We start from the raw sequence: 26767 nt of genomic DNA, 5'->3' as shown, positions 1-26767 counted from the left end.
CCTATACCAGTCAGAATAGCTGAAATTAACAAGTCAGGAAATGACAGATGCTGGTGAGGATGCGGAGAAAGGGGAACCCTCCTACACTGTTGGTGGGAATGCAAGCTGGTACAGCCTCTCTGGAAAACAGCATGGAGGTTCCTCAAAAAGTTGAAACTACAGCTACCCTACGACCCAGCAATCGCACTACTGGGTATTTACCCTAAAGATATAAACGTAGTGATCCAAAGGGGCACGTGCACCCGAATGTTTATAGCAGCAATGTCTACAATAGCCAAAGTATGGAAAGAACCTAGATGTCCATCAACAGATGAATAAAGAAGATGTGGTATGTATATATACAATTGAATACTATGCAGCCACCAAAAGAAATGAAATCTTGCCATTTGCAACTATGTGGATGGAACTAGAGAGTATTATGCTGAGTGAAATAAGTCAATCAGAGAAAGACAATTATCATATGATATCCCTGATATGAGGAAGTTGAGAGGCAACGTGGGGGGCTTGGGGGGTAGGAAAGGAATAAATGAAACAAGATGGGATCGGGAGGGAGACAAACCATAAGAGACTCTTAATCTCACAGAATAAACTGAGGGTTGCCAGGGGGAGGAGGGTAGGGAGAGGGTTATGGACATTGGGGAAGGTATGTGCTATGGTGACTGCTGTGAAGTGTGTAAACCTGGCAATTCACAGACCTATACCCTTGGGGCTAATAATACATTATATGTTAATAAAAAAATAAAAAATAAAAATAAATTGTTCACCCATTTTAAAAGTACTTTTTTATTATTAATTTGTAAGAGTTCCTCATCTATTCTGGATACAATACTTTACAGATATATAATTGACAGTATTTTCTTTGAGTCTGTGTGTTGTCTTTTTACTTTCTTGATTCTGTTTTAAGTGTTAAAGTTTGTAATATTGATGAAATCCAATTAAGAAAGATTATAAAATTACTTGTACATTTCATATCATATCGAAGAAATCATTGCCTACCCCAAGATCATGAAGGTACATCTCTCTGTTTTCTTCTGCAAGTTATTATGTTTTGGCTCTTACATTTAGTACTGTGAATCCATTTTGGGTTGATTTTTTGTGTAGTGAAATGTGGAAGCCTTAAGTTCACTCTTTTGCAGGTGGATAACCAGTCACCTCAGTGCCATTTGTTGAAAAGGCTGTTATTTCCTGAAAGAGTAATCTCGAAATTTTTTTATTATTATATGTCTTTTGGGTATTGATATTTTTTAACTTATGTTTTGGTTTTCAGGTTGCTTATCAAGTATCCCACAAATGAAAAAGATTTCCACATCTTATGAGGAAAGACGGAAGCAAGCTACTGCTATTGTTCTACTAGGCGTAATAGGAGCTGAATTTGGTGCTGAAATTGAACCTCCTAAATTGTTGACCAGACCTCGAAGCTCTAGTCAAATTCCTGAGGGATTTGGCTTGACTAGTGGTGGATCCAACTACTCACTTGCCAGACATACTTGTAAGTTACAAAATTCCTAATGCTGATTATTAGTTTCAATACACATTTATTATTAACAAAACCTCAGAAAATTTGTATTCTGGGTTTTAGCATCAACAGAATGTTGACATGAAGTCAGGAAGCAGTATAATCCGTTTGGTACATCACCCTTTGGTTGTAGTTACTTAGACTTCTTTTTAAAATTTAAAACGTGGTTTTCTTGGAGATGCTTTTCTTAAAAAACACATTTCTGAATCTTTGTGTTCACACATTTTGGTCAAGATTTTAACCTAAATGGGGCGCTCCTGGGTGGCTGAGTGGGTTAAGCCTCCACCTTTGGCTCAGGTCATGATCTCAGGATCCTGGGATCGAGCCCCACATCGGGCTCTCTGCTCAGCAGGGAGCCTGCTTCCCCCTCTTTCTCTGCTGCCTCTCTGCCTACTTGTGATCTCTGTCTGTCAAATAAATAAAAAAAATCTAAGAAAAAAAAAAGATTTTAACCCAAACACAGTTTCTAAAATAATTTCTGTAAAACTATGCAGTGTGTCCTGAATGTGGTTAGAAAAGTCAGGAGCAGGGGTGGTTTAGTTACAATTGGAGTTCAAAGTGCTTGTGTGGTACCACTACCTTGTATTCTGTAGTTGGTATGTTAATAACAGGTTAAGGATATTTTATAACATCTTTTGGTACTTCAGTGTTGGAACTTCTTTAGGTAAGGTCAGAATATTCCTACCATATTGTAAAATAATTCCAACAAATTGTGTTATTATGGGACCGAATGTAGTCCCACCGAATGTATCACAAGGTATTCTTTATAGAGCAAATGTCAGTGTGCTTTGGGATTTGGGGCCTTTTATCAAGGGAAAAAGATATATATGTTACTTTGCTACTTATAACAGCAGAAAACTTCACTGGCTCATTGTCATAGACTTTTGCTTTGAAGTCATGGAGCCATATTACCTTTTATTATTAAAACCCTTGTACAGATTTAGCTGCCTGTCCCCGCCTCTGCTCCTCTTTTTTTGCTCTTAATACCGCAAATACGTGTTAGTGGTTGGTGTTCTCCTGATCCGTACTTGACATTTGAGAATCAGAGTAGTAATGACATTGCCTCCACCAACAGGAATAAATAACTGATTCTTTGAATATGATTTTACTTACTTAATCTTCATAATGACCATATAAAGTAGGCAGCTTGGTTATCTCTATTTGACACATAAGGCTAACTGGGCGCAGAGAGGTGTGGTGACCCTGGCTGTGATGGTACCTTCTGGAAATGCCAGTTTTTTGTTTCAACACAGTCTGTTGGTTCCAGAGCTGGAGCTTTGACCGTTCCGCACGCTGCTACTGGTTAATGGCTCCTTCTTGAGAAGGGCTTACTGCCTGTGCTATTACTACATACTTTAAGAAGAGTTTTCTATCCCCTCATTTGACCTTTAAAAGAGAAAAGAAAACTTCTTCAAAGTAGCTCAGTCGAAATGTAGTCAAATCTCAACTTGAACTCAAGCTTCTTCGGACCTGAAAATCCATGTCCTTTGCATTTTCCACGTGTGTACATCTGCTCTCCTTCGAAGCAGGCCTGCCCTCTGCGGGCCGCCCCCCCCCCCCCCCTCTAGCATCTTTATCTTTACTCAGGTTCTGCAGGTTCCTGCTTTTCATGCAGGAAACCCTACTCACATCTCACCCACTCTACAAAAGGCTCACCTCTCTATGTCAATGTAGACAGAGATTTAGGTGTGTAGCTTCTTATGCGGGGTCCTAACATTAGAATACTAGAGGTTAATGCAACTTTGGCCTGTTTTTAGTCTGGTAACTTTCAGACTTTTTTTACTTTTTTTTTTTTTTTTTTGCTTACCATCTCTCTAATGGGGATTAAGAAATGTCTGATTCCTCGCAAGCTTTTATGTTAACAGCTAAAACTTTTCAAGAGTAAGTTTAAACATTTGCAAAAGATGTAATTTGGAGAGTAGTGTAAATATTGACAGTTAAAAATAAAATACTGTTCTTAGAAATATATTCAATAGAATATTTACCATAATTACTTGATATCCATCATCCATTAAAAATACCTTCTGATATTCATGTGTTTTCTTTTAACTGCAATAATTTTACTTGCAAATTGTATCTACTGTAACTAGAAAAAGAGGAAATGTGTTAGGAGAAAAGCAGGAATCAAAAAAGCTGTGGCAGCATAGAAATAGAAATTTTTCAAAGAAGCCTTGAGAATTGATGAGAAAATAGTAGGGTGTCAGTGTTCTGCTCTTTGGGTTTGTTAGGAAACAGGGAATTGAACCACATACAAAGAAATCCCAAAGCCTGTTTCTGACAGGAGGGAAACTCTGGGATTTGCTGCATGAAGAGACTTTTGCATGATGCCACCTTAGCTCTCCCAGGCAAGATAAATAAAATTTACCCAAACATTGAAAATATTTAAATGTTTTAGAGCCAAGTTTGTTCCGTGAGCATTTTGGATAAAGGGCTAGATGTGGGAAGGGCAGAAGCTAATGCTTCTTACTAAATAATATTTATGATTATTTTATTGAAATAAAAGTTTCTGTGAGGTTTCCAGTCAGTGAGAAATGGTAGATAAAAATGAATGAGGGACACCTGGGTGGCTCAGTCAGTTGGGTGTCAGACTCTTGATTTATTTCAGCTCATGTCATTATCTTGGGGTCCTGGGATAGAGCCCTTCATCAGGCTCTGTGCTTGGCAGGGAGTCTGCTTGAGGATTTACTCGCTCCCTCTCCCCACCCCCACGCATGTGCATGCTCTCTCTCAAATAAATAAATAAATCTTTTAAAAAGATTTTAAAAAGTAAAATAATAAAAATTAAAATGAATGATATGGGGCCCCTGGGTGGCTCAGTCAGTTAAGCACCTGACTCTTGTCCTTAGCTCAGGTTTTGATCTCAGGGTTATGAATTTGAGCCCTGTGTCATGGAGCCTACTTGAAAAAGATTTTTAAAGAAATTAAAATTAAATTTAAAAATTTTTAAAAATTAAATTAAAAATTAAAAAAATTAAATTAAAAATTTTAAAAAATGTAAAGAAATTTAAAACAAATGATACAGTACCTGTTAGAACCAGTTTAAAACATGTAAAATGTCCTCGGTATTTTCCTCATTTATTGTGGTTGCCCTATTTTATTTTAATAATTAAAACATTTATCATCATATCCAATCATGCTTGTTGATTGGAAACAGTCAGGTGTCTGAATGTACTTGTGCCTTTCTTGGGCTCTTTTTGATCAGTTATATATAATATTAACCTGCTACAATGTTAACCTGTTAGAAGTTGCTATATGTATTGCTGTGTTGTTTATGTGGCATTTAGAATGCACTGCGACCATTAAATATTTAGTCTCTTTGGCATCCTATTGAATGAGATAATTATTATTATCCTCATTTTGAGATAAGACCATTAAGATACAATATTTGATGAAAGTTAATTGCTAATGTAGCTAGAGGTATAGATAGTGAATTCTAACCTTCCTTGTAAAGCCATTCTGTTCTGTGAATACTTAGAATGTAGCCAATTCCCTGTTATCCACCTTGGTAGGAGGGAAGAGTGACACTGATGCCTAATTCAAAAGTCATGCTTAGTTTTATAATGCATTTCATGCTTCTATTTGAGGAGATACGAATCTCTTGTGGGAGTGTACACTTTACATAAAAAGTCAAAATCCCACATTGAAGACAAAACTGAAGGAAGGACTCTGGAAATTTAAAAAGCCTAGTCTAGGCTACTCTTTTCCGTGTACCCTCGGTCTGAGTTGCAGTTTCCTCTTGTATAAAATAAAAGACAGAACTGTTCTGTCTTCAAAGCCCTTTTTAAAAAGTCCAGCTAGTCTCTTCCTCTGAAGTGAAACAGAGAGCATCCCAGGAAATTCACCTTCATGACATTCTCATTTTCCTCTTCTTGTAGGGATGGACACTCTCTCATTTCAACTCAACTTCTGTAGAGATCACTCTTCATTTTTATTTTGATCCACAAATGAGACACTGTTAGGATATTTTGGGGTACCATTCATAAAATTGCCTGTAGGTCTTTTGCTTCATTCTTTTTTTTTTTTTTTTTTTTTTTGAGATTTGTTTATTTTAGAAAGACAGCACGAGTGGGAGGCGTAGAGAGAGAGGGAGAGAATCTCAAGCAGACTCCAAGCTGAGGGCAGAATCCGACGTGGGGCTCCATCTCATGACCCTGAGATCGTGACCTGAGCCGAAATCAAGAGTCAGATGCTTTAACCACCTGCACCACCCAGGCACCCCTGTTCCTTCTTTCACTTGGTCTCTTCTTCCTCATTTTATAATTGTGGAATTAGGCTGCCACATCTGTAGTAGATCCCATTGTGATCTCTCATTAACTTTTTGACTTTGGACAAGTAGCATAAGTCATTTCCCTAGGCAGTGGATTCTGAGATTTGTGTGCAGGAGTACTCTTGACATCAGTACTTTTAGGGAATGAAAGAAGCAGGACTGGGCAGAGGGAAACATTGAATAGCATTTCATTTGCTTAGAAAGCTTCAGCTTATTCCAGGAAACTCTGAAACTGGGATGGCCCTTCACAGTTGTCCTTGAACTGGGGCAAAGGGTTTAGCCTTCATCTCCCTGTATTGTTCATATTCCTGGTTCATTCAGCCCGGTGAATGTTGTTCATTCACCCTGGTGCCCTGGATAGGGGGTGTGACCTTGGATGAGACAGCCCTCCTCATCCTAGCACAAATCCTACAGAGAGACTCAGCTGAAACTTGTCAGCCACTGACACCCCACGAGCTTGGGAAGAGAGTGAGCACTTCAGTTGTGGAGGGGAGGAAATGGACGGACTTGAACACGTATTTTGCAACTTAAGATCACGGTATTTTCACCATTTCACATAGTTGTCTTATGTTACAAGCAAGTAAGAGATTTATTTCCTAAATTTTAAGGTAAGAAAGTTATGCCAAATCTCAAATGTTTCATCAAGATTAGGACAAAGTCGGGACGCGTGGGTGGCTCAGTTGGTTAAGCGGCTGCCTTCGGCTCAGGTCATGATCCCAGCGTCCTGGGATCGAGTCCCACATCGGGCTCCTTGCTTGGCAGGGAGCCTGCTTCTCCCTCTGCCTCTGCCTACCACTCTGTCTGCCTGTGCTCGCTCTTGCTTCTCTCTCTATGTCAAATAAATAAATAAAATATTAAAAAAAAAAAAAAAGATTAGGACAAAGTCACTGAATTGCAATTAATAACAAAACTAGTGGTATTTGCCCGTAATGAATAAAAGTAGCAACAGTGATGTGGGAGGCATCATGCCATTTACGAGGATAAACAATGACAAAAATAGATATTTTCACTGCTCACAAACAAGACACCAGATTGTGTTGGTGAGCTGCTGCATTTGTGTTTGCTTTCCCTGCTCTTGCTAGCCCAGACTCCCTGACACTGGGAACTAATCCTGCCTTCCTGTGTTCTTTTTTTTTTTTTTTTTTTTTAAAGATTTTATTTATTTGACAGAGATCACAAGTAGGCAGAAAGGCAGGCAGAGAGAGAGAGAGGAAGGGAAGCAGGCTCCCCACCAAGCAGAGAGCCCGACGCGGGGCTCAATCCCAGGACCCTGAGGTCATGACCTGAGCTGAAGGCAGAGGCTTTAACCCACTGAGCCACCTAGGCGCCCCTGCCTTCCTGTGTTCTTACTCCACTGTCCACCTCATTCATTGATTCTTCTCATTGCACTGACTCAGCATTTCATGTTCTTTACCTCCACTTCTCATGTGGAATTTTACCTTTGAAATAGTCCTGATTTCAGATGCCATTTGTCTTGCATTGCCAGCACACCTTCTGTGTTTAGAAAAGCAATTCTTTGCTCTGCCTGTGCACTAAAATCTTATGTAGAGTGTTTTAAAATGAGCCATACCCTGGAGTTCTTATTCAAAAAGTAAGAGATGGGGTATTTGATTTTTAAAACTACACACGTAATTTTCATGTGTAGCCAGAGTAGAGACACCCAGTAGAGTAGGGAATCCTTTAGTTATTTTAAATTGAGTGTTCCATGTAGTTCTGGCCATTAAACTACTTTAATGCACAATATATATTATAATTTTCTTTATGTTTAAAATGGAAGAGATAATGAGAACTAATCTGAGTGAATAAATGACATTTCTATCACTCTCAGAGCTAATTCTTTAGGTAGTTCAGCTTTTTAATTGGAATTTTATTATCGCAGATTGCTTGTGGTTGAATCTTGACGTTACCACTCAGTAGCTGTGTAGCCTTAAATGCTTGGTGGCTCAGTTTCCTTAACTAAAAAATGGGAATAATAATAACACCTTCCTCACGGGAGTTACCGTGAGGGTTAGGTAAATGAGTGTATACAAAGCACTTAGAAAAGTGCCTGGCATTTAAGTTTTGGCCAAATGTTGGTACATGTTAATGATACAAGAAATGTGTGTGGAAGAATAAGGAAAGGAAGCAGCTCTTTTCTGGGACATTTATAGTGTATCTGCTACTTTAAAAAACTTCTTAGGGGCGCCTGGGTGGCTCAGTTGTTGAGTATCTGCCTTTGGCTGGGGTCACGGTCCCCAGGTTTTGGGATTGAGCCCCACATTGGGCTCTCTGCTCAGTGGGGAGCCTGCTTCTCCCTCTCACACTCCCCCTGCTTGTGTCCCCTCTCTCACTGTGTCTCTCTCTCTGTCAAATAAATAAAATCTTAAAAATATATATATATATGTAGTGTATATACTACTTTAAAAAATCTTCTTAGGAACCTTATGAGATAGGTATTACTATCAACATTTTCTATATGAGTGAACTGTTAACAAAAATTAGTAACTTCCTTTAAATTATCTGTCTTGTAACTGATTTGAATCCCAGATGCATTTTTTCCCCTAAAGCCCAGGAAATTCTTTTCTGCAACACATGCTAATTCTGTTTGTGGTGAAGTCTATTATTTCCTTGAGGATTTCTGTAAAAATAGACTTTACTTTGGCTACATTATTATGTACATGTTTAAATAAAACACTGAGTATTTTTGTAATTATTTGTAATGGGATAAGTTTCTATTATGCTTATTACTTTCCTGTTTTAACCACATCATCAAACTAAGATGAAATGGAAATTTTCACTACTCCTTTGTTTTTCTTGTAAATAATTTATGTTGTGTAACAGCTTTATCATTTTTTAACTGAGATCTGACACTTGCATTATAGACTGTTCAGTGATGTAATCCCATCCTTGTTGTCTAAAAATAACTTTAATTTGCCGTTGTTTTTGGTTAATTCACTACTTTGTTTTAGATTCCTCTTCTGTAAAACAGGGAAGTGGGACAAGGTTATTTCTAAGGCCACTTCTGTCAAAATTACAGGGCTCTGTGAAATTATTACTTTATTATCATTACTCTCAAGTGCTTATTGCTGCCCTGTGAACTTGACTGTCTCATTTTGATGGCTCTATACCAATTTTTCTGTCTGCTCCTATAGGCTCCAGGAGTCCACAGCCATGCCATGTGTTTGAAGCTAACCATCTTTATTTTTTATTTAAATTCAGTCAGTTGGCATATAATGCATGAGTTTCAGCGGTAGAGGTCAGTGATTCATCACTCTGACATGTAGAAGCTGAACATCTTCAGAGTGTCTTTCTACCGTCCTTCCTTATGGGTACCTCATATCAACTTACCAGCTGCAGTTGTTGCTGTAAAATTCTCTACACATATCCAGCTTTGTGGACATGTATTATGTTGAATTCATTTCAGTGGCTACATGTAACATCTGTGGTAGTTTGAGATCTGTATCCTTACAGAGATATAGTACATAGGCATTATGACAATTTTTTGGTCTAGAATGTGGTGTGACATTGGCGTAAGACTTGGCCAACCATCTAATGTATATATTAATTACCTAAATTCAGTTTTCAATTTTATTTCAATTTTTAATTTCCTTAATTTCTTATCACTGGGCTGCCTGAGTCGTAGACTCCGTGACAAGTCTTAGCATTATATTGCTAGTGGTGACCCCTCTTTTTTCTTTTTGCATAGAACATTCTAGTTTTCAAATAGCCTTGACCTGAAGTTTTCTTTTTCTTTTTTTTTTTTTTAAGAGTTTATTTATTGATTTAACAGAGAGAGAATGAGAGAGAGAGAGAGAGAGAGAGACAACACAAGCAAGGGGAGTGGGAGAGGGAGAAGCAGGCGTCCTGCTGAGCCGGGAGCCTGATGTGGGACTTAATCCCAGGACCCTGGGATCAGGACCTGAGTCGAAGGCAGACGTTTAACGACTGAGTCACCCAGGCGCCTGATCTGAAGTTTTCTGATAGCTCTTCAGAATGTTCTTTTTCACATTTGTATGTCTTAATACACATGTGCTACAGTGTCACTGTAATATATTTAATTACATTTAACATATTTAATTAATGTATTAATGTATTTAATTCTGTAAGTTCAAATAATTTTATATCAAAAAGGGACAATAGAGAACATCTAATCCCTTCAAAAGCTGCAGAACTTGGGGTTCTTGGCTGGCTCAGTAGAGCATGTGACTGTTGATCCCAGGGTCATGAGTTTGAGCCCCAAGTTGGGCTCAGAGATTACTTTAAAAAAAAAATGCATGTGCGTGCACACATACACACATGCAGGCGACAGGTGTTTTGATCTCTTACAAAGCCTTTGGGTAAGGGGCACCTGGGTGGCTCAGTGGGTTAAGCATCAGACTCTTGATTTCACCTCAGGGTTGTGAGATCAAGCCTGGGCTGGGTGTGGAACCTCCTTAAGATTCTATCTACCTTTGCCCCTCCCCGCTTAAAAAAATCCTTTTAGGAAGAAGTGAACAAAAACATTTAATAGGAAGAAGTGAGCAGAAACATTTTGTGAACTTCTGTGTAGGTTCCCTACCATGTCCTTAGAAAACACAATTTCTAGGACTCTGTTAAGTGGTCAGATGCCTAGGTCTATGTTACTGCTTTACACTTTGGCCTCTGTGATCACACAGCAAGAGATGGTGAACTTCTTGGTGCCACCCAGGCCACTAAGAAGACCTGAATGCTTGTATGAAATCAATAAAAGTAAAGTTCTTTCCTTATAGTTTCCTTTATCAAATTATGTTCTGCAGAGCCCTGGGGCTCTCCAACATAGCCCTGGTGTGGTGGCTTCCTGGGCTCTTAACACTACTTTTTTAAAAGTACAGTAGCACTGTACTGATTGTTGTGTGATTTAGAAGTTGAAGTTCAGAATCGTATTATCTGCAAAGAGAAACTGTCAAAGACAGGGCTAGACTCTACAAAACAAACAAACATCGAATCCTTCAGGAAATTTTACTGGCTCTACCTTCAGAATACATAAAAAATTCAGCTACTTCTTACTACCTTTACTATTTTCACCCTGGTTGACTAACTTCATTTCTCACTCAGTTACTGCCAAGCCTTGCAGCTTCTACCCTTATCCCCCATATAGTAGCTTTTTAGCATAGTAGACATGGTAGTAATGCTTTTATTTACTTTTTTTTTTTTAAGATTTTATTTATTTGAGGGACGCCTGGGTGGCTCAGTTGCTTAAGCGGCTGCCTTCCGGCTCAGGTCATGATCCCAGCATCCTGGGATTGAGTCCCACATCCGGCTCCTTGCTCTGCAGGGAGCCTGCTTCTCCCTCTGCCACTCTGTCTGCCTGTGCTCACTCTCTCTCTCTCTCTCTCACAAATAAATAAATAAGATCTTTAAAAAAAAAAAAAAGATTTTATTTATTTGAGAGAACACGAGTTTGGGGTGGGGCAGAGGGACAGGCAGACTCCCCGCTGAGCACAGAGTCAGAGGAGGAGGACCCAGTGGGGCAGGACTGGATCCCTAAGATCATGACCTGAGAGGAAGTCAGACATTTAACAGACTGAGCCACCCAGTCGACCTGGTAGTAATGCTTTTAAAACCAAAAGTAGATCTTATCCCTCAGAGGTATCCAGATGACTAATCAGCAAGACAAATACTCAAAAATCAGTAGGTTTTCTACTAGTGAACAAAACAGAAAATGTAGAAAATAATGATTTTTTGAAAGACGCATCAAACTCATAAGACCATAAGAACCAGGAGGGAAAAACGGATCAACCTAAGACTACTGTTAGGCATTTAGCATAGAAAGAATGTAGTTGCCAAAAAATACCCAAGTTACCCAATAATTGAAGGAATTGGGGGATAAGAAAAATTTACTAGACGCACTCATTTGTTTAAAAGAATTCTTTTTTATTGAATGGATATTCGTGTAATGAAAATGATAAATAGACATTTGTATTTTAAATTAAAATATTAAAAATCTCAATAATTATGGCATCTAAAGAAAGTCCCATAGCTAAGAATAAATTTAAGAAATATGGAAGAAATTATAATATTTAACTGAGGAAAATAAAAATTTGAATGTGTAATTCTCGATGGGTAATTCCATGTGGTTGAATATCTCAGTTATTCCAAAATTAATATGTAAATCTCACATAGCACAATAAAAAATCTCAACATCATTCTTTTTTTTTTTTTTTTAAAGATTTTATTTATTTATTTGACAGAGAGAGAGCTCACAAGTAGACAGAGAGGCAGGCAGAGAGAGAGGAGGGGAAGCAGGCTCCCCTGCTTCCTGGCTGAGCAGAGAGCCCGATGCGGGGCTCGATCCCAGGACCCTGAGATCATGACCTGAGCCGAAGGCAGAAGCTTTAACCCACTGAGCCACCCAGGCACCCCTCAACATCATTCTTTTAATAGGTAGTCGAAATTACTCTAAAATTAACATACCAGAGATAAATGGAATATTTGATTTATTTTGTTTTATTCAATAAACACATATATATTAGTCAATATTTTAGACTTTATAAATATTAACCCTTCTAATCCTAATTTATATGCCTTTGAAGTATAAAATTATAAAAAAGTCAACCTATGAAGAACTGTAAAAATATAATAAAATACCTAGGCATTAGCATAAAGAATATGCAAGACTTACAGAAAAAAAATTAATTTTATTAAAAAGCATTTTTAAAGACCTAAGTAAATAGGGAGACAGTTTTATGGATTGGAGTACTCAAAATAATCAGAATGGCAATTTTTTTTTTTTTTTAAGATTTTATTTGTCAGAGAGAGAGAGCACAAGCAGGGGGAACAGCAGGCCCAGGGAGAAGCAGGCTCCCCTCTGAGCAAGGAGCTTGCTGTGGGGCTCGATCCCATGACCGTGGGATCATGACCTGACGCTTAACCAACTGAGCCACCCAGGCGCCCCAGGAATGGCAATTTTTATAAATTCAGTACCATTCCGACAAAACACCAACAGGGTCTTTATTGTTTTCTTTATTGAACTTAAAGCTGATTCTCATACTTTTGAGACAAAGCAATAAGCTAATAAAAGCCAGGACATTTCTTTTTTTTTCTTTTGTTAAGATTTACTTATTTATATGAGAGAGAGTGATCCAGAGAGCATTGCTGTGCAGAGGGGCGGGGCAAAGACAGAGGGAGAGAGAGAATCCCAAGTAGACATTGTGCTGAGCTTGCAGAGCCCGTCCCGGGGTTCATCGTGAGGCTCAATGCTACAACTGGGGGATCATGACCTGAGCTGAAACCAAGAATTGGAGGCCTAACGGACTGTACCACCCAGGTGCCCCAAGCCAGGATACCTGTAAAAAAGAACAGGGTGGAGAGATTTCCTTTACCTTATATCAAAAGTTATTATAAATTTATAGTAATTAATATGGCTTTATCTTGGTGCAGAACAGACCAAAAGACTTACCTATAGAACAGAATGCACAGAAGTGGTTCTAAATCGACAGAAGAGTTTGATTTTATACAGATCTAGCATTGTAGATCAGTGAAATAAAGGATAGAAATTTTGATAACTGGTATAGTTACCACAGAAGAATAATAAATTATTAAATAATATAATATAAAATAATAAAATTATATCCCTAGTGCCCATTATAGCCAACCATCCCAAAATGAAACAAAACAAAACAGAAAAATATCCCACAAAACTATGTGGATTTAAATAGTTAAATATAAATGCTAAAATCATAATACCTTAAAATCATGACACAGGAAGACATGACCTTGGAATGGGGCATGGTTCTGTAAACAGGTGACAGCCTAACCAAACAATAGAAAAGATTAATAATTCAACTACATTAAAATTACAAACTTCTGTAGTCAAAAATATCTTTACAAAAGTGAAGAGTAGAGCCACAAAGAGGGAAAGGTCTTTATAGCACAGATAACTGACAAAAGATTCTTAAACACGTTTATATTCTAAAAAAATTAAAAAAAAAATGCAGAGAAGAAAAATGGGTAAAGAGGGAAAAGCACTTCACAGAGAGGAAGTAAGAATGGCTGGTAAACCTATGAAAAGATGCGAAGCCTTGTAATCAGGTAAATGCAAATTAAAAGCAAAATGAACTATCATTTCTTTTCTACCAAACTGAAAGCTTAGTCTGACATTATCAAATTTTGGTAACGATTTTGAGCAAATAGAATGTTTTTTATACCTACTGTGGAGTGTAAATTGGTGTAAGCTTTGGAAAACAATTTGGTGTACTCTCCTGTGAGTCTACTCTTTACTTTGTGTAGAGAAACCTTTCCACCTGTGAAAAGTATGTGTGAAACCTTTCTGCCTGTGAAATGAGTACTCTCCTATTCTGTAGATGGCCTTTTGTTTACCTTACCAGTGTATTTCAGATAACACAGTTCTCTTATTTCAGTGAGGTATAGTTTATCAATTATTTTATAGTTCATGCTTTTTGTATGCTAAGAAATATTTGCCTACCCCGAAGTTTCAAAGATTTTTTTCCCCCTGTGTTTTCTTCTGGCAGTTTTAGCTTTTGCATTTAGATGTATGCTGTAGTTTGAATTAATTTTTGAGTATGATGTGAAGTAAATATTTTAAAATATTTTTTGATATATGTACAGAAATTCAGTTGCTCCAGCTGTTGGGTCCATGGTCAAAGGAGCGAGACTGATACAAAGCGAAGGTCAAGCAAAACTTTATTTTTCGCCAAGCATGGAGAATCAAACTGACCGGCCAGGGCCGTCTCTTGCAAAGAGGCGCCTTCTCTCTACCTTGCAGACTAGCTTTTAAGAGCAAAGGCCATGTGGTTGGGCCTGGCCACGCACAGCTGGCCAATGAGATTGTAACACACAGAGAAAGCTACACAGTCATGCTAGGTCACACATAAGTGACCAATTGAATCAATTTAATTACAGTTTACCCTATAGTAGATATTTGAACCAGCCTATCACCTTGGTCAGAATTGGCACCCAAAAGGCAGGGCCCATACTCCTTGGTAGCTAGGGAGACAGTATGTGCCCCCACTGATTGGATACCTCCACCCGGTCTGATCCACCCTTGTATTTGGGCTTTGTTACCTGGGACTGGTTTCCAGGACTTGTTTTTAAGTAAGTTCCCTGAGGGGGGGAAAGGGGGTAGGGACAGTTTAAGTTTTATTGTATAAACAACAAAATCACTGTTTAACCGGATGGAATAGCTCTGGCTAAATAGGCCCTTACACAGCAACATTTGCTGAAAGCATTTTTCTTTTTTGTCCCCATTAAGGTGCCTTTTCAGAAAGTCAGTTGATCCTAGATGTTTGGGTCTATTTCTAGATCCTCCGTCCTCTTTCATTAATCCATGTTTATTCATAACTCCCACACTGTCTTGATGGCTTTAGCTTTAGAGTATAGGTACTGAAATTAGGTAGCATAAATTCTTCAGTTGAGTTCTGTTGTTAAATTGGTTTGGCTATTTGTGCTTTGATAAAAATTTTAGAATCTACTTGTCGGTTTGTTTAAAAAAGCAGAAAACCTACTGGAATTTTGATTGCAATTGCCTTAAATCTATAGATGAGTTTAGGAAAATTGACATGTTAACAATACTGTGTTCCAATATGTGAATGCGGTATATTGCACTATGTATACCTTCTTCAGTTCCTCTCAGCAGTATTCTGTGGTTAATTTCAAAAGCTCTCACGGAGACGTTTAGGAATCTCAGTGGAAAAGAAAACAGAATGAGTAGAAAAAATATTTGAGGAAGTAATGGGGGAAACTTTCCCAAATTTTCTGAAAGACGTAAATTTACAGATTAGTAAGTTAAATGAACCCTAGACAGGTTAAGCTTTAAGACAGTCATGCCCGGAAACATTATAATGTATAATTTGTTTCCAGTTTTTACTGTTAGAGATACCCCATTACAGTTACCACCTCTGTGTGTGTGATTGTATATGTTTATACTTTGTGGTTAACTTCCTAGAAGTAAATCCCCATGTGAAAATTGTATCCCTGTTCTACATCTGGATACTTATACCATAGTGTCCTCCAATCAACTTGTATCAATTACTCTTCTGCTGTGTTTCTATACCTCTTTAATTCTGAGGATATTATTTTTTTTTGTCTGCCAAAGTGATTAATAAGAAATGATATCCATTGTTACTTTAATTTGCATTTTAAACCTTTTAGATTGATTATCTTTTTACATGTTTATCATTTTTTAGTTCATGAATTGCTTATTCTGTTGTGTATTTTTTTTTAACGGAGACATAATGGACATACAATATTATATTAGTTTCTGGTGTTTATCATAATGATTTGATATTTGTATATATTGCTAAATGATCATCACAGTAAGTCTAACACATCACACACAATTATTAAATTATTTTTTCCTTGTGATGAGAACTTTTAAGATCTACTCTCTTAGCAGCTTTCAAATAGGTAATATGGTATTACAACAGTCAACATGCTGTACATCACATCACCATGACTTACTTATTTTATAGCTCGAATTTTGAACATTTTGACCCCCTCCACCCATTTTGGCCATCCTTCATCCTCATCCCTCATGTTATTTTTTGCCTAAAGTTCTTTACTTTTGTACTATGAATATTACAGGTATTTTTCAGTTTTTTATTTATATTTTCTGATTCTTAGTAGTAAATATTTATAATTTTTATGTAGTCAGATCTTTACCTTTATGTTGAACCAAAAAATAAGGTACCTAAATATGTACATTTTCACTCAATTTGGAGCTAAATAATATGTATTCCAGAGTCTAGGATAACAGTGACCAAGGTAATAAAAGTGATTTTCCCAGTTACAAGTAAGGAAAAATACTAGAATGAATCTTGAGATACCAATTGAACTCATGGTTTTTGGTATGCATGAAGATAGATATGGAAATAGAGATATGTGTATATATGTTGGTTAGTATGCATACACAGAATCCTAGCTCTGGTCACTGAAAGGCCCTGGGAGCAGTGACGTCCCAGTAACCGTGTGTGTATACCCAGTGCTCTGATACTGATTTTTAAATACCACTCTCTAATAAAAAGAACCCAGGACTCCTTGGACAAGTGGCTGGTTCCAGGGCTGGAGCAGGGAAGGTACAAGTTGAACCTGAAACATCTTTGATGTCAAAAATTAAGAAGGGGCTCAAAATAGATGGGGGAATGTCATAAGAACATGGGATCCAACCTGAAGGTGCTTTCAGTAGCCAAAACGAATAATTTGGGCAATGAAATAAATGATACATTTTATGGGATTATAACCCATAGAACAAAATTAATACCTGTGAGTCCATACAAATGTAACTCAATCAAGAAAGGATCCTCTTGCAGAAGAATTTTAGTTAATAGTTATAGAAGTAATGAGGAAAATACTAAATCTCCATTAGGCAAAGACCATAGTAATAACTGTTGCAGACAAGGTCCACTGGTGGATGCTAAAATCAGTATATTAACACAGCCTGAAACTATGTCCTCTCAAGATATTTATCAATTGCAAAGGGAAATTGGAACTCCACTGTAATTGGTTACTTCAACCAAATGGTGAAAGTTAACATGGTCACTAATAAGATACTCACCTTGATATGATACACTGAGAAGGACTCAGCAGCACTTGCATGGTCTTCTGGCCAAAAATGAATAGCCTTAATGTAATAGTGAGAAAAGATCAGATAAACCCCAGCTGAGAGACAGTCTACAAAATGACTGACCAGCATTCATCCTAAGTGTCAAAAGGAATAAAGACTGTACAGGCCAGTCACCGATGGGAGGAGGCCACAGAGACATGACAGCTAAATACAGTGTGAGATCCTGAACTCAGTACTGGAACAGAAAAAGGACATGAGCAAAATTCAGATAAGGTCTCTAGTTCAGTCGGTAGTGTCTCCCAATATGAATTTCCTAGTTTTGGTAAGCATACACTTGTTTCAGGATTTCTTTTCCTTTGGTGCCTGTGGTTCTTGGTCACACCGCTTGGAAGAATGAAGAGGTAGACTGGCTGGGGGTACGGGGGGCAACAAAGCAAAGCTTATTAAGCGACAGTACAAAGCTCCTGAAGAGGAAGGGGATCCGAGAGGGTTAGTGTTGGGAGTTTCTAAGTCTAGGGTTTTTATGTGGTTGTTGGTGGGTTTTGTTTTAATCTGATTAACCCTCCATGTACCTGTCACCCAATCAGGTTTTTGTCCATGTGCTCATCTATCTATCAGGTAGTTGTTTACATGGGAAAGGGTGGAGGGCTCCTTTCAAGGTGATAACAGGACCAGGTCTTTCCTTTTAAGGGTAGTTTCCTCTTGGAGGGGCATGGATGGGGGGTGGGGGAGGCGGGGGGGATGGGATGTTCATGGAACTTGCCCCTGCCTGCCTTTCTTCTGACTGTCTTCCATTATGGTTCAGTGAGTTGTTGACATTAGAGAATAGCTAGGTGAAGGATACTGATGAATTCTCTTTCCTATTTATGCACCTTTTCTCTAGGCCTAAAAAATTATTTCAAAATAGGAAGTTTTTAAGAAGCTGTTCTTCCTAGGTGGTAGTATAAAGATAGATTTATATTTTGTAGCAGCATAAGTAATACAGTATTTTAAATTAGCTAAGGATGTTCAGAATTGGAAATAGCAATTTAATTTTTCTCTGGCTTTCATTTTCAATATCCCTCCTCCCCTCCCCAGTTTCTGAGTGTGTTATACAACCCTTGGGTAGAAAGTTTAGTACAGTTTTATTTATAGATTTAAAAATAAAAGCATAATGATTAGAAATTCTTAGCATATATCATTGTGTTAACAGGTAGGCTTTGGAAGGCATGGCAGATTTTTTTCACATTCAGTTTTATTCTATGTCCATTAAATCTCAGTGCTTCTTACTTGGAACTCAGTGTTTAGCTAGATGTGTTCTTCTCTGGGATAGTATATGATATTAACTTGAAGGAAAATATCAGAGTAAATATTTCCATACTCTGAATTTTGTTTATAGCTAGACATGGGAAAAAAAAATCTTTCATGCTATTCTCAGTAAACTTTTTAAGGTCTTATATTAGAGATTTAATGGTGTGCTTCTAAAGTATGGCCTTAAATTTCTGAAAAAAAATTTTTTTTAAAGATTTTGTTCATTTATTTGACACAGAGAGAGAGATAACAAGCTGGAAGAGAGGCAGGCAGAGAGAGAGGAGGAAGCAGGCTCCCTGCTGAGCAGAGAGCCCAACGCGGGGCTCGATCCCAGGACCCTGAGATCATGACCTGAGCCGAAGGCGGAGGCTTAACCCACTGAGCCACCCAGGTGCCCCAAATTTCTGAAATTTTTGAATTTTTTTTTTTTTCTTCAAGGTTTTTATTTATTTGACAGAGAGAGATCACAAGTGGTCAGAGAGGCAAGCAGAGAGAGAGGGGAGGAAGCAGGCTCCCTGCAGAGCAGAGAACCCGATGTGGGACTCGATCCCAGGACCCCGAGATCATGACCTGAGCCGAAGGCAGAGGCTTAACCACTGAGCCACCCAGGTGCCCCAAATTTCTGAAATTTTTAAGGCATCTTTTGTTTTACAAGTTTTTCTTCCACTCGAGCCTGTTCAATTCGTTGTGCTTCTTGAACCTATGCTGAGGAAGGACTGCCCATGGCAATAAGGCCCCAGTACAGTATGCCTCTCTTTTATTAATATCACTTTTTATTTTACTATTAAAAAATTATTCTAGGGGTGCCTGGGTGGCTCAGTCATTAAGCATCTGCCTTGGCTTGGGTTATGATCCCAGAGTCCTGGGATCAAGCTCCCCATTGGGGCTCCCTGCTGAGCAGGAAGCCTGCTTTTTCCCTTTCCTGCTGCCCCCTGCCTGTGTTCCCTCTCTCACTATGTCTCTCTCTGTCAAATAAATAAAATCTTAAAAAAAAAATTATTCTAGTGCATGTGAAACTGATAAAAAACTCTGTGACCATATTGGAATTAAAATTAAAAAATAAAAATGGAAAAATAAACTTTCTAAATTACAGCTGTCAGAAACTGGTCTTGAACCATACCTCATGTCTAATAATTAAATGTGTCTTAACAATTTCTGATCATCATGTAATATCTAAAAATAAATGAGTGTTTCATTTCCATTGTCAAAGTCTTGACACATTGAGAAACAACTATATTGGGAAATAATGTGTGAGAATTCAGTATATGCTTTCAGGTTTGAAAGTGTGTGTGCCTAAGTGATGTTTATCTGAGTTATGCCCTCAAACCTCCAGATTTTCTCCTTTCGGCAAACAGAATTAACTTCAAGATTAATAAGTGATCTGTGAATTGAACTCAGTGAATATATGTGTGTACACACACACACACATTGTTCAGTTTTGTGAATGGCATTTTGATTTAGGCATTTTAGTAAATTTTTGTTGTTATCAGAAATTTCATCTTGTCTTCCATAGGTTAAATCGGGCTAGACATTTTGGAGAATTCTTATAGCATCTAAATGTGCTACTTCTAGATTGTGTGAAGAAAGGAAGTAGAACCTTCTTGAAGACCATAGAAGTTGTATGGTAGTCTCCATGCAGAGCAGTAAAAGCAGTTACTTTGAGGTAGTATGGTACTGATTCCTGATAATTCTTGAAGGGAAAGAAGGGAGATATATCAATCAGGAGACAGAAACCATGCCAGTTATCTGAGCAGGGAAATTATAAAGAATTGCTTCCAGGTAGAAAGTGGTAAACTACTACAGGTAGCAGGCGGGAGATAGTGGCTACCACCTAGTCTGGGGTGAGGTGAAAAGATGATGAAGGGAACAAGACTTTCCTCTAAGATTAGACTTCTTCAGAGAGGGAAGCACCTAGCCTGAGGAAGGTGGAGAAACTTGCCAGTGGGCCTAGGTGGAAGTGGCCTGGTAGTGCTTTGGGTCAGTGGGCACAGCAGTTTGGAGCTGGTCCTGACGTTGCTGGAGGGCTGGGGGGTGACCCTGCTGTGAAGCAGCCTAGCTGGAGGGTGGGAGCTGATCTAAGCTAGTCTGGAGGAGCAGTTGGCCATTTTCACCTGGAGGGAAGTGTCTCTGCCCTCGCAGGATCACTCTGTTGACCTCCAGTGACGAAGCTGAACATTTCCCACTAGCTGGCAAGGGAGATAGTTACAGAGTCCAGCTCGAGCATTATGAAGCAATGGGGGCAGACAGTGGATTTTTAGCTGAGCTACTACAATTGAAAACTGGCTCAGAAGTCCTCATTTATCATTCTAATTCTAAGAGACACAGTCTCCTCAGTCAGAACTGTCAGATTGCTTAAGTTTCCTTCTCTGCTTGGTCCTTGATAATGAGGTAATTTTGTCCTCTGTAAATATTTTTTAGTTACTGTAGTATTTATTATAAGTTCTATGAGACCAATAAAGAAATTGTTCTCTTTTGTTTCTTCATTCTGAGGAGGACCTTTATCGCCTAACGGATATCTAGGCAATATAGTCGTATAGTGTTGGAAGGAGTAGGTTTAAAACAGAGAATGAGACCTGAGCCATGCCTGTGGGTGGTCGGCACAACTAACTCCATTTTGCATTTACAGATAAATAAATGATGGTTGGTAACTGTTGCCCCCAAATTTGCATTTCAATGGCCTAGTAATGTCCCATCACTTACCTACAACTGTAGAGGATGTTAGTGATAAGGAATAATTAATGATTTGCTAACAAGATCAGATCTTTGATTATAATGTACAATAGATGTACAAATTCTATATTTAACTTTTATTTGCCTTTTAATTGCTATGGATTTCTGGGCTTGCTACTAGCTACTTTATCAGACTGAAGACATGGTTCCTATAATCTCTTATCCTCAGACCTAGTGGACTTTACAGTGTATTTTCTCCAAAACAGAAAGGTCAGCCCAGTCCCGTTGTATGTTGTAAAATGTTGCAGTGCCATCCGTTTTAGCTGCAGTTGTCTGTTCACTGGGACAGCATTCTGTGAGTTACAAAAAAAATAAAAATGGCAAGCAGGGGATTTACTGATGTTTTCGTGTTGAACGGCTTAAAGGGGGAACACTATGGGCAGATGGAGAATTCTTCAGACTTTTAAGCACTAGAAAAGAATTTCGGGCCAAGAGAAGGTAATGCATTAAGCCCAAGCTCATTTAAAATTCTACTTTGTCTGACCAGCCGTCACATTACAGAACGGTCTGCTCAGAACGTCTCCAGTGTCGGTTCCGTGACTGAGCTTCCCGTGCCAGTCGGTGTGAGTGGAGCAGGCCATTCTGCTTCTGGGAAGACAGGACTTCTGGGCGCTAGCACAAGTCCTAAAATATTGATGTGACCACTTCTCAAGTATAGCAGTATTCTATGGTTCTATGCATTGTGTCATTCAAGCTGTTTTCATTGCCCAGAAATCGCTGTGCTGAACCTATAGGTTGTCAGTCAAGTTAATTTGGGTAGCTGCAAAGTAGAATTTGCCTTTGTGGACATTTATATATAGGAGATATAAATAGATATCTATCTATCTATATATATATAGGTATAATTTGCTTTTTTGATGGATGTGAAAGCTTGAAAAGTTACTGCCTTTCACGTTTAATGCACCCTTAAATCATATATAGTCACCGAAGTGCACACAAATGGAAGCCTCATTTGATTATTCTCTTGAAATGCATATATTGCTGGTGTAGCAATGGAGGACTGTGATGTATCAAGTATTAGCTTATATCACTTGAAATTGCCATTCTTTGAAATTGACTTCTTTGAAGTCAAAGATGGTAAAATATTGGCAATTTCACGTGGTTCAACCTAATAGTAAAGTATCAGCTCTGCGATGGTATTAGGGGAGCTCCAAGTTATTAAAACAAATTGTATAAGAACCCAACTTAAAAACTGGATGAGAGAGGGGCGCCTGGGTAGCTCAGTGGTTTAAGCCTCTGCCTTTGGCTTGGCTTATGGTCATGATCTCAGGGTCCTGGGATCGAGCCCCGCATCAGGCTCTCTGCTCAGCAGGGAGCCTGCTTCCCCTTCTCTCTCTGCCTGCCTCTTTGCCTACTTGTGATCTCTCTCTGTCAAGTAAATAAATAAAGTCTTAAAAAAAAAAAACCTGGATGAGAGACAGAAATGATGTTAAGGAAAATCCAGCTAACGAGTAATTTATGACAGCCGTATACCATGGTGGCAGAAGTATGATCCTTATCACTGTATTGGCAGAAAATATTTTGGTCAACAAATTTTTCAGTCTCTGAACAATGTGTCTTAGGTCTAGGATTATGTAAATTCCTCGCACATAAGGTAATTCATATCAGCTTACATGGCTGCCTTCTCGACACACCTACCAACAGATTTTTATTTCTGTACTCTGTGCTGCCTTTCTGACTTTTAAATATCAAGGTGATTTCCCTTTGATGGTATGGTATCTTAGTGCCTCGGGTGGCACTTGTGTTGTATAGTTAATGACAGCCTTGCCTGAAAAGATGCTTTTGGAAAGTAACCTCCTCCACTTTTGAGGCTGTGCATTTTCGACTGGCCCACATTTATCTCCTGATATTTCCTAATGAGGAGAGTCGTTGGGGTCTTTTTAGTTCTATAGATGAAATTGGCATTAGTTTGATATTTTTAATAGTCTTCATTCGTGTGGTAAGACGTATTTTGAGAGTTGAGCTATGGCCAGTAGTAAAATAGTGACCAGTTGACATTTTTGTTTTTCCTTTTTTTTTTCTTTTTTTAAAGATTTTATTTATTTGTATGAGAGTGAGAGCGCCTACGTGCACATGGGGGAGAGAGAAAGAATGAGCAGGGGAAGGGGCAGAGGGAAAGGGAGAAGCAGACTCTTCACCCAGTGGGGAGCTTGTGGTGTAGGCAGATCCCAGGACCCTGGGATCATAACTTGAGCCCAGGGGAGACAACTGAGCTACCCACGTGCCCTTGTTTTGCCATTTTTAATGGAATTTGGCTTTTGGGTTCTTCTGTCAGCTTTAAGAAAAGCGCTACAGACGGCGGTAGGCCCTACTGCCATCTCACTGGCGATAAGCAGTCACTTTTTCTTATTATCCAGAAAGTAATTTATTTAAAATTTTTGATTGGGACCTAGTCTGATTCAATCTTACCATGGTTCACAGTATATTTAGATTACAGTGAACCATCCAGAAAACTCCTTTGTAATGATTCACAGTTTCCCATTTAATGCGATGTTTATAGTTAATGGGTTGATAAGTTTATAGAACTCTTTTATCTTGAATATGAAAATGGGAAGACTAATTTTTAATGCAGTGTTATGTTTTAGAACCTCAGCTGTTAATGAAGCTATTAAATGGAAGTGTTTTGCCCTTAATTGCTTCCACACTTGGTAACAACATTAGCCTAACTTTTTTGGCAATTATGTGTTCTGCATGGTCTTTTGCTTCCAAGATACTCAGATAATTTTACATGGGGCATTATCGTATTTTCACAAAACACTGGAGATAGGCTGTTATTCCTGATTTCCACATGTGGAAACCAAGTTAAGTGTGTTACTGAGAGAAAGGAATCCAGTATGCAGAGTCTTTTGCTCTCAATTATAATTATTAAGTGACTGTGGAAATACATGTTTAAATGCATTATCATACTGAGGAAACATCATTTTCAAATATCCTTTCCTTTGGCCTTTTCCTCTCAAAATGGCGAGAATCTTTGTGGTGTGGTCATTTAAAAACTTTTTAACTTGTTTTATAGAACATTGAGAAGATTGGAAGGAATGAAGCAGGTTGAAATAAATATTAGGGTAGATATTCTGAGGGCAAAAAATTGGCATGATGCTATTTTACAAGTAGGGTAAGAGGGTATATAGATCTTCTCACAGATACTGAAAGATCAGTATGGCTTGGAGAGTATGTAGAAGGCAGAACTTTGATGAAAAAGACTGAAAGTTAAAATTAAGCCTAAAATCTAAGAAATACCTAAAACAATTGAGAAACTCCTGTATTGTATTAGTTCCCTTTTTGATTATAGATAATTTTTAGGAGGCGGTATTAGGATTTCTGTTTTGTTTCTAACTACTTTTATTCTGATGGATTTAAAAATACAGATGTTAGTGCCCTAAGAACTTAGAACTTAAGACATGCAATCTATTTTCTATTTCCTGGTAATGATTCTACTTGAGATTTTATTTATATTATTGTAAAATCATCCAAGTGCTCACAGAAAACTAGTCTAATGTGGAAATAGCTCTGTACACAATGATTCAGATTCCAGAAGCAATTTCTGTATTTATTTATATAAGATACCATAAACAAAGTAAAAAAACAACACAAATAACAGCAGTGGATTGAAACAGAGAAACATGTCATTTTTATCCAGAGTTCAAAATGATCCTGGGGTGGGGAGATCACACAAACTTCAGTGTCACTTTTGAATGAAGCAAGAGAATTAACTTATAATTTTGAAAATTGGTAAATAAAGGGAAATAAGCATTAATCTTTTGTTTTCTGTACAAATGTAACTCAGAGTAATCAAATGGTTGATGAGAGAAAATGCCTCTTTATAACAGTGTTCTAGCAAAATGCATGAAGAAGGGGTAATACAATATCACCACTGTGCCACCCTCATCAATTAATGAACTTAAACTGTCACTCCTAATGACCCCCAAAAAGAGACAGCCAGACGTTATTTACTTCTGGATGGAAATACATAAGAACATAGTAAAAATAAAGTAGTAAAAATTAAAATAGTAAAAATAGTAATAGTTAAATAAGAAAGAGTAAAAATAAAAATAATAATAGTAAATAGCAAAAATAAGAATTAGTAAAAATAGTAAAATAAAAATTCAAAGGTGAATCTGTTCTATCAGTTTATAGGACACACAGAGGTCAGAAGAAGATAGGAATAAAGGAATAATCATCAGGATCTGGATTTTAAAAAACTCTGTGGGACAAAAGAACTGATTTCTTCCAGAAAAGCAGGGGCTGGGGAGCAACCTATAGATTGAAAAATTTTTTTTGAGAGAGTGTGTGTTCACACACTCGAGGAGATGGGTAGCAACATGCAGGGCTCTGTCTCACAACCCTGAGATCATAACCTGAGCCGAAATCAAGAGTCAGTCATAACCAGCTGAACCACCCAAGCGCCCCTAGATTGAGATATAAAAGACGTAGTTGGATTGTGATTGGAGAGACAAAGGAAGAAGGTGAGAGGGAAGAGAGAGTTAGGGCAACAGGAAGAAAACAAGATATGAAAGCTGACGGTCTGGCTATTTGATGATATGGAATTATTGATCATTTTGTTTAGCTGTGTAATAATATTGTGATTATGTTTATTGTAAGTCTCAATCTTTTAGACATACGTACTGAAGAATCGTAGATGAGGTTTACTACAGAGTAATTCAGGGTGCCGGGGAGGGTGGGTGAGGGTATAGGTGCAAACAGGATAACCAGGAATTGAAAACTCTGGAAGCTGGATGCTGGTTACAGCAAGGCTTACTATACTCTCCTTGTATATGTTTGAAATTTTACATAATAAACAAGATGTCTTACAGTGGAACTGTTTGCCCCACAGAGGAGGGAACTCCGTGCCACCTGACTCTGCATTCTGACTCTGTAGGTCTCCATGAAGCCACAAAGTTGGGTTTTCATTAAGCTCGTCAGGTGATCCTAAATACGAGGATTGGACACTTCTGGGCCAGACCATCTTTGAAATCTTATGGAATTCGGAGCTTTCTAAGTCTAGTATTTCTTAGAACAGACTTTGTAAGTCTAGTATTTCGTAGAATGAACAAGATGTGCTCCAGAAACTCAGGGACACAGTAGTTGGGAATGACCAGCAAAGCTTGGTAAATAAAAGAAAATTTAACCAAGACCCTTGAAAAGTGGTTAAAATGTGGATGGTGAAGTGTAAATCAAGTCCATTCATTCGTTCCACAAATATTTTTAATTTTTGCTTCCTCGGTACCAGACAGTGTGCCCAGCGCTGAGATATGGTTGTGATTGATGCAGCATGATGATGATCATTTTGAACCTCACTTGTTGTGGAGACCTTGTATTACCGTAGAGGGAATGCTGGTTTTTGAGCTGGGAGCTTTGGCCTCTGGAAGGCCATAGCACTTGCTCTTTAATGTAAAATAAGCCACACAACCTCTTGGAGACTCTGTTGGAATGAATGGAATGAGGTTGG

General features: G+C 38.2%; 1 protein-coding gene across 2 annotated transcripts in view; it reads left to right on the top strand.

Annotated features, from left to right (window-relative positions):
• The window catches only part of LOC111154249 (WD repeat domain 7), a 364619-nt gene that overhangs the window by 215358 nt on the left and 122494 nt on the right, over positions 1-26767 (top strand). For both annotated transcript variants that reach the window (XM_022513750.1, XM_022513748.1), the window contains one exon: positions 1268-1489. In XM_022513750.1, coding sequence (XP_022369458.1) covers positions 1268-1489 — 222 coding nt within the window. The remainder of the gene's footprint in view (positions 1-1267; positions 1490-26767) is intronic.

The sequence above is a fragment of the Enhydra lutris genome, unplaced genomic scaffold (genome assembly GCF_002288905.1).
Source record: "Enhydra lutris kenyoni isolate GAN:26980312 unplaced genomic scaffold, ASM228890v2 scaffoldscaffold36, whole genome shotgun sequence".
Lineage (NCBI taxonomy): Eukaryota > Metazoa > Chordata > Mammalia > Carnivora > Mustelidae > Enhydra > Enhydra lutris.
The sequence above is the reverse complement of the archived record's forward strand: the minus strand, read 5'-3'. Positions and strand labels throughout refer to the sequence as shown.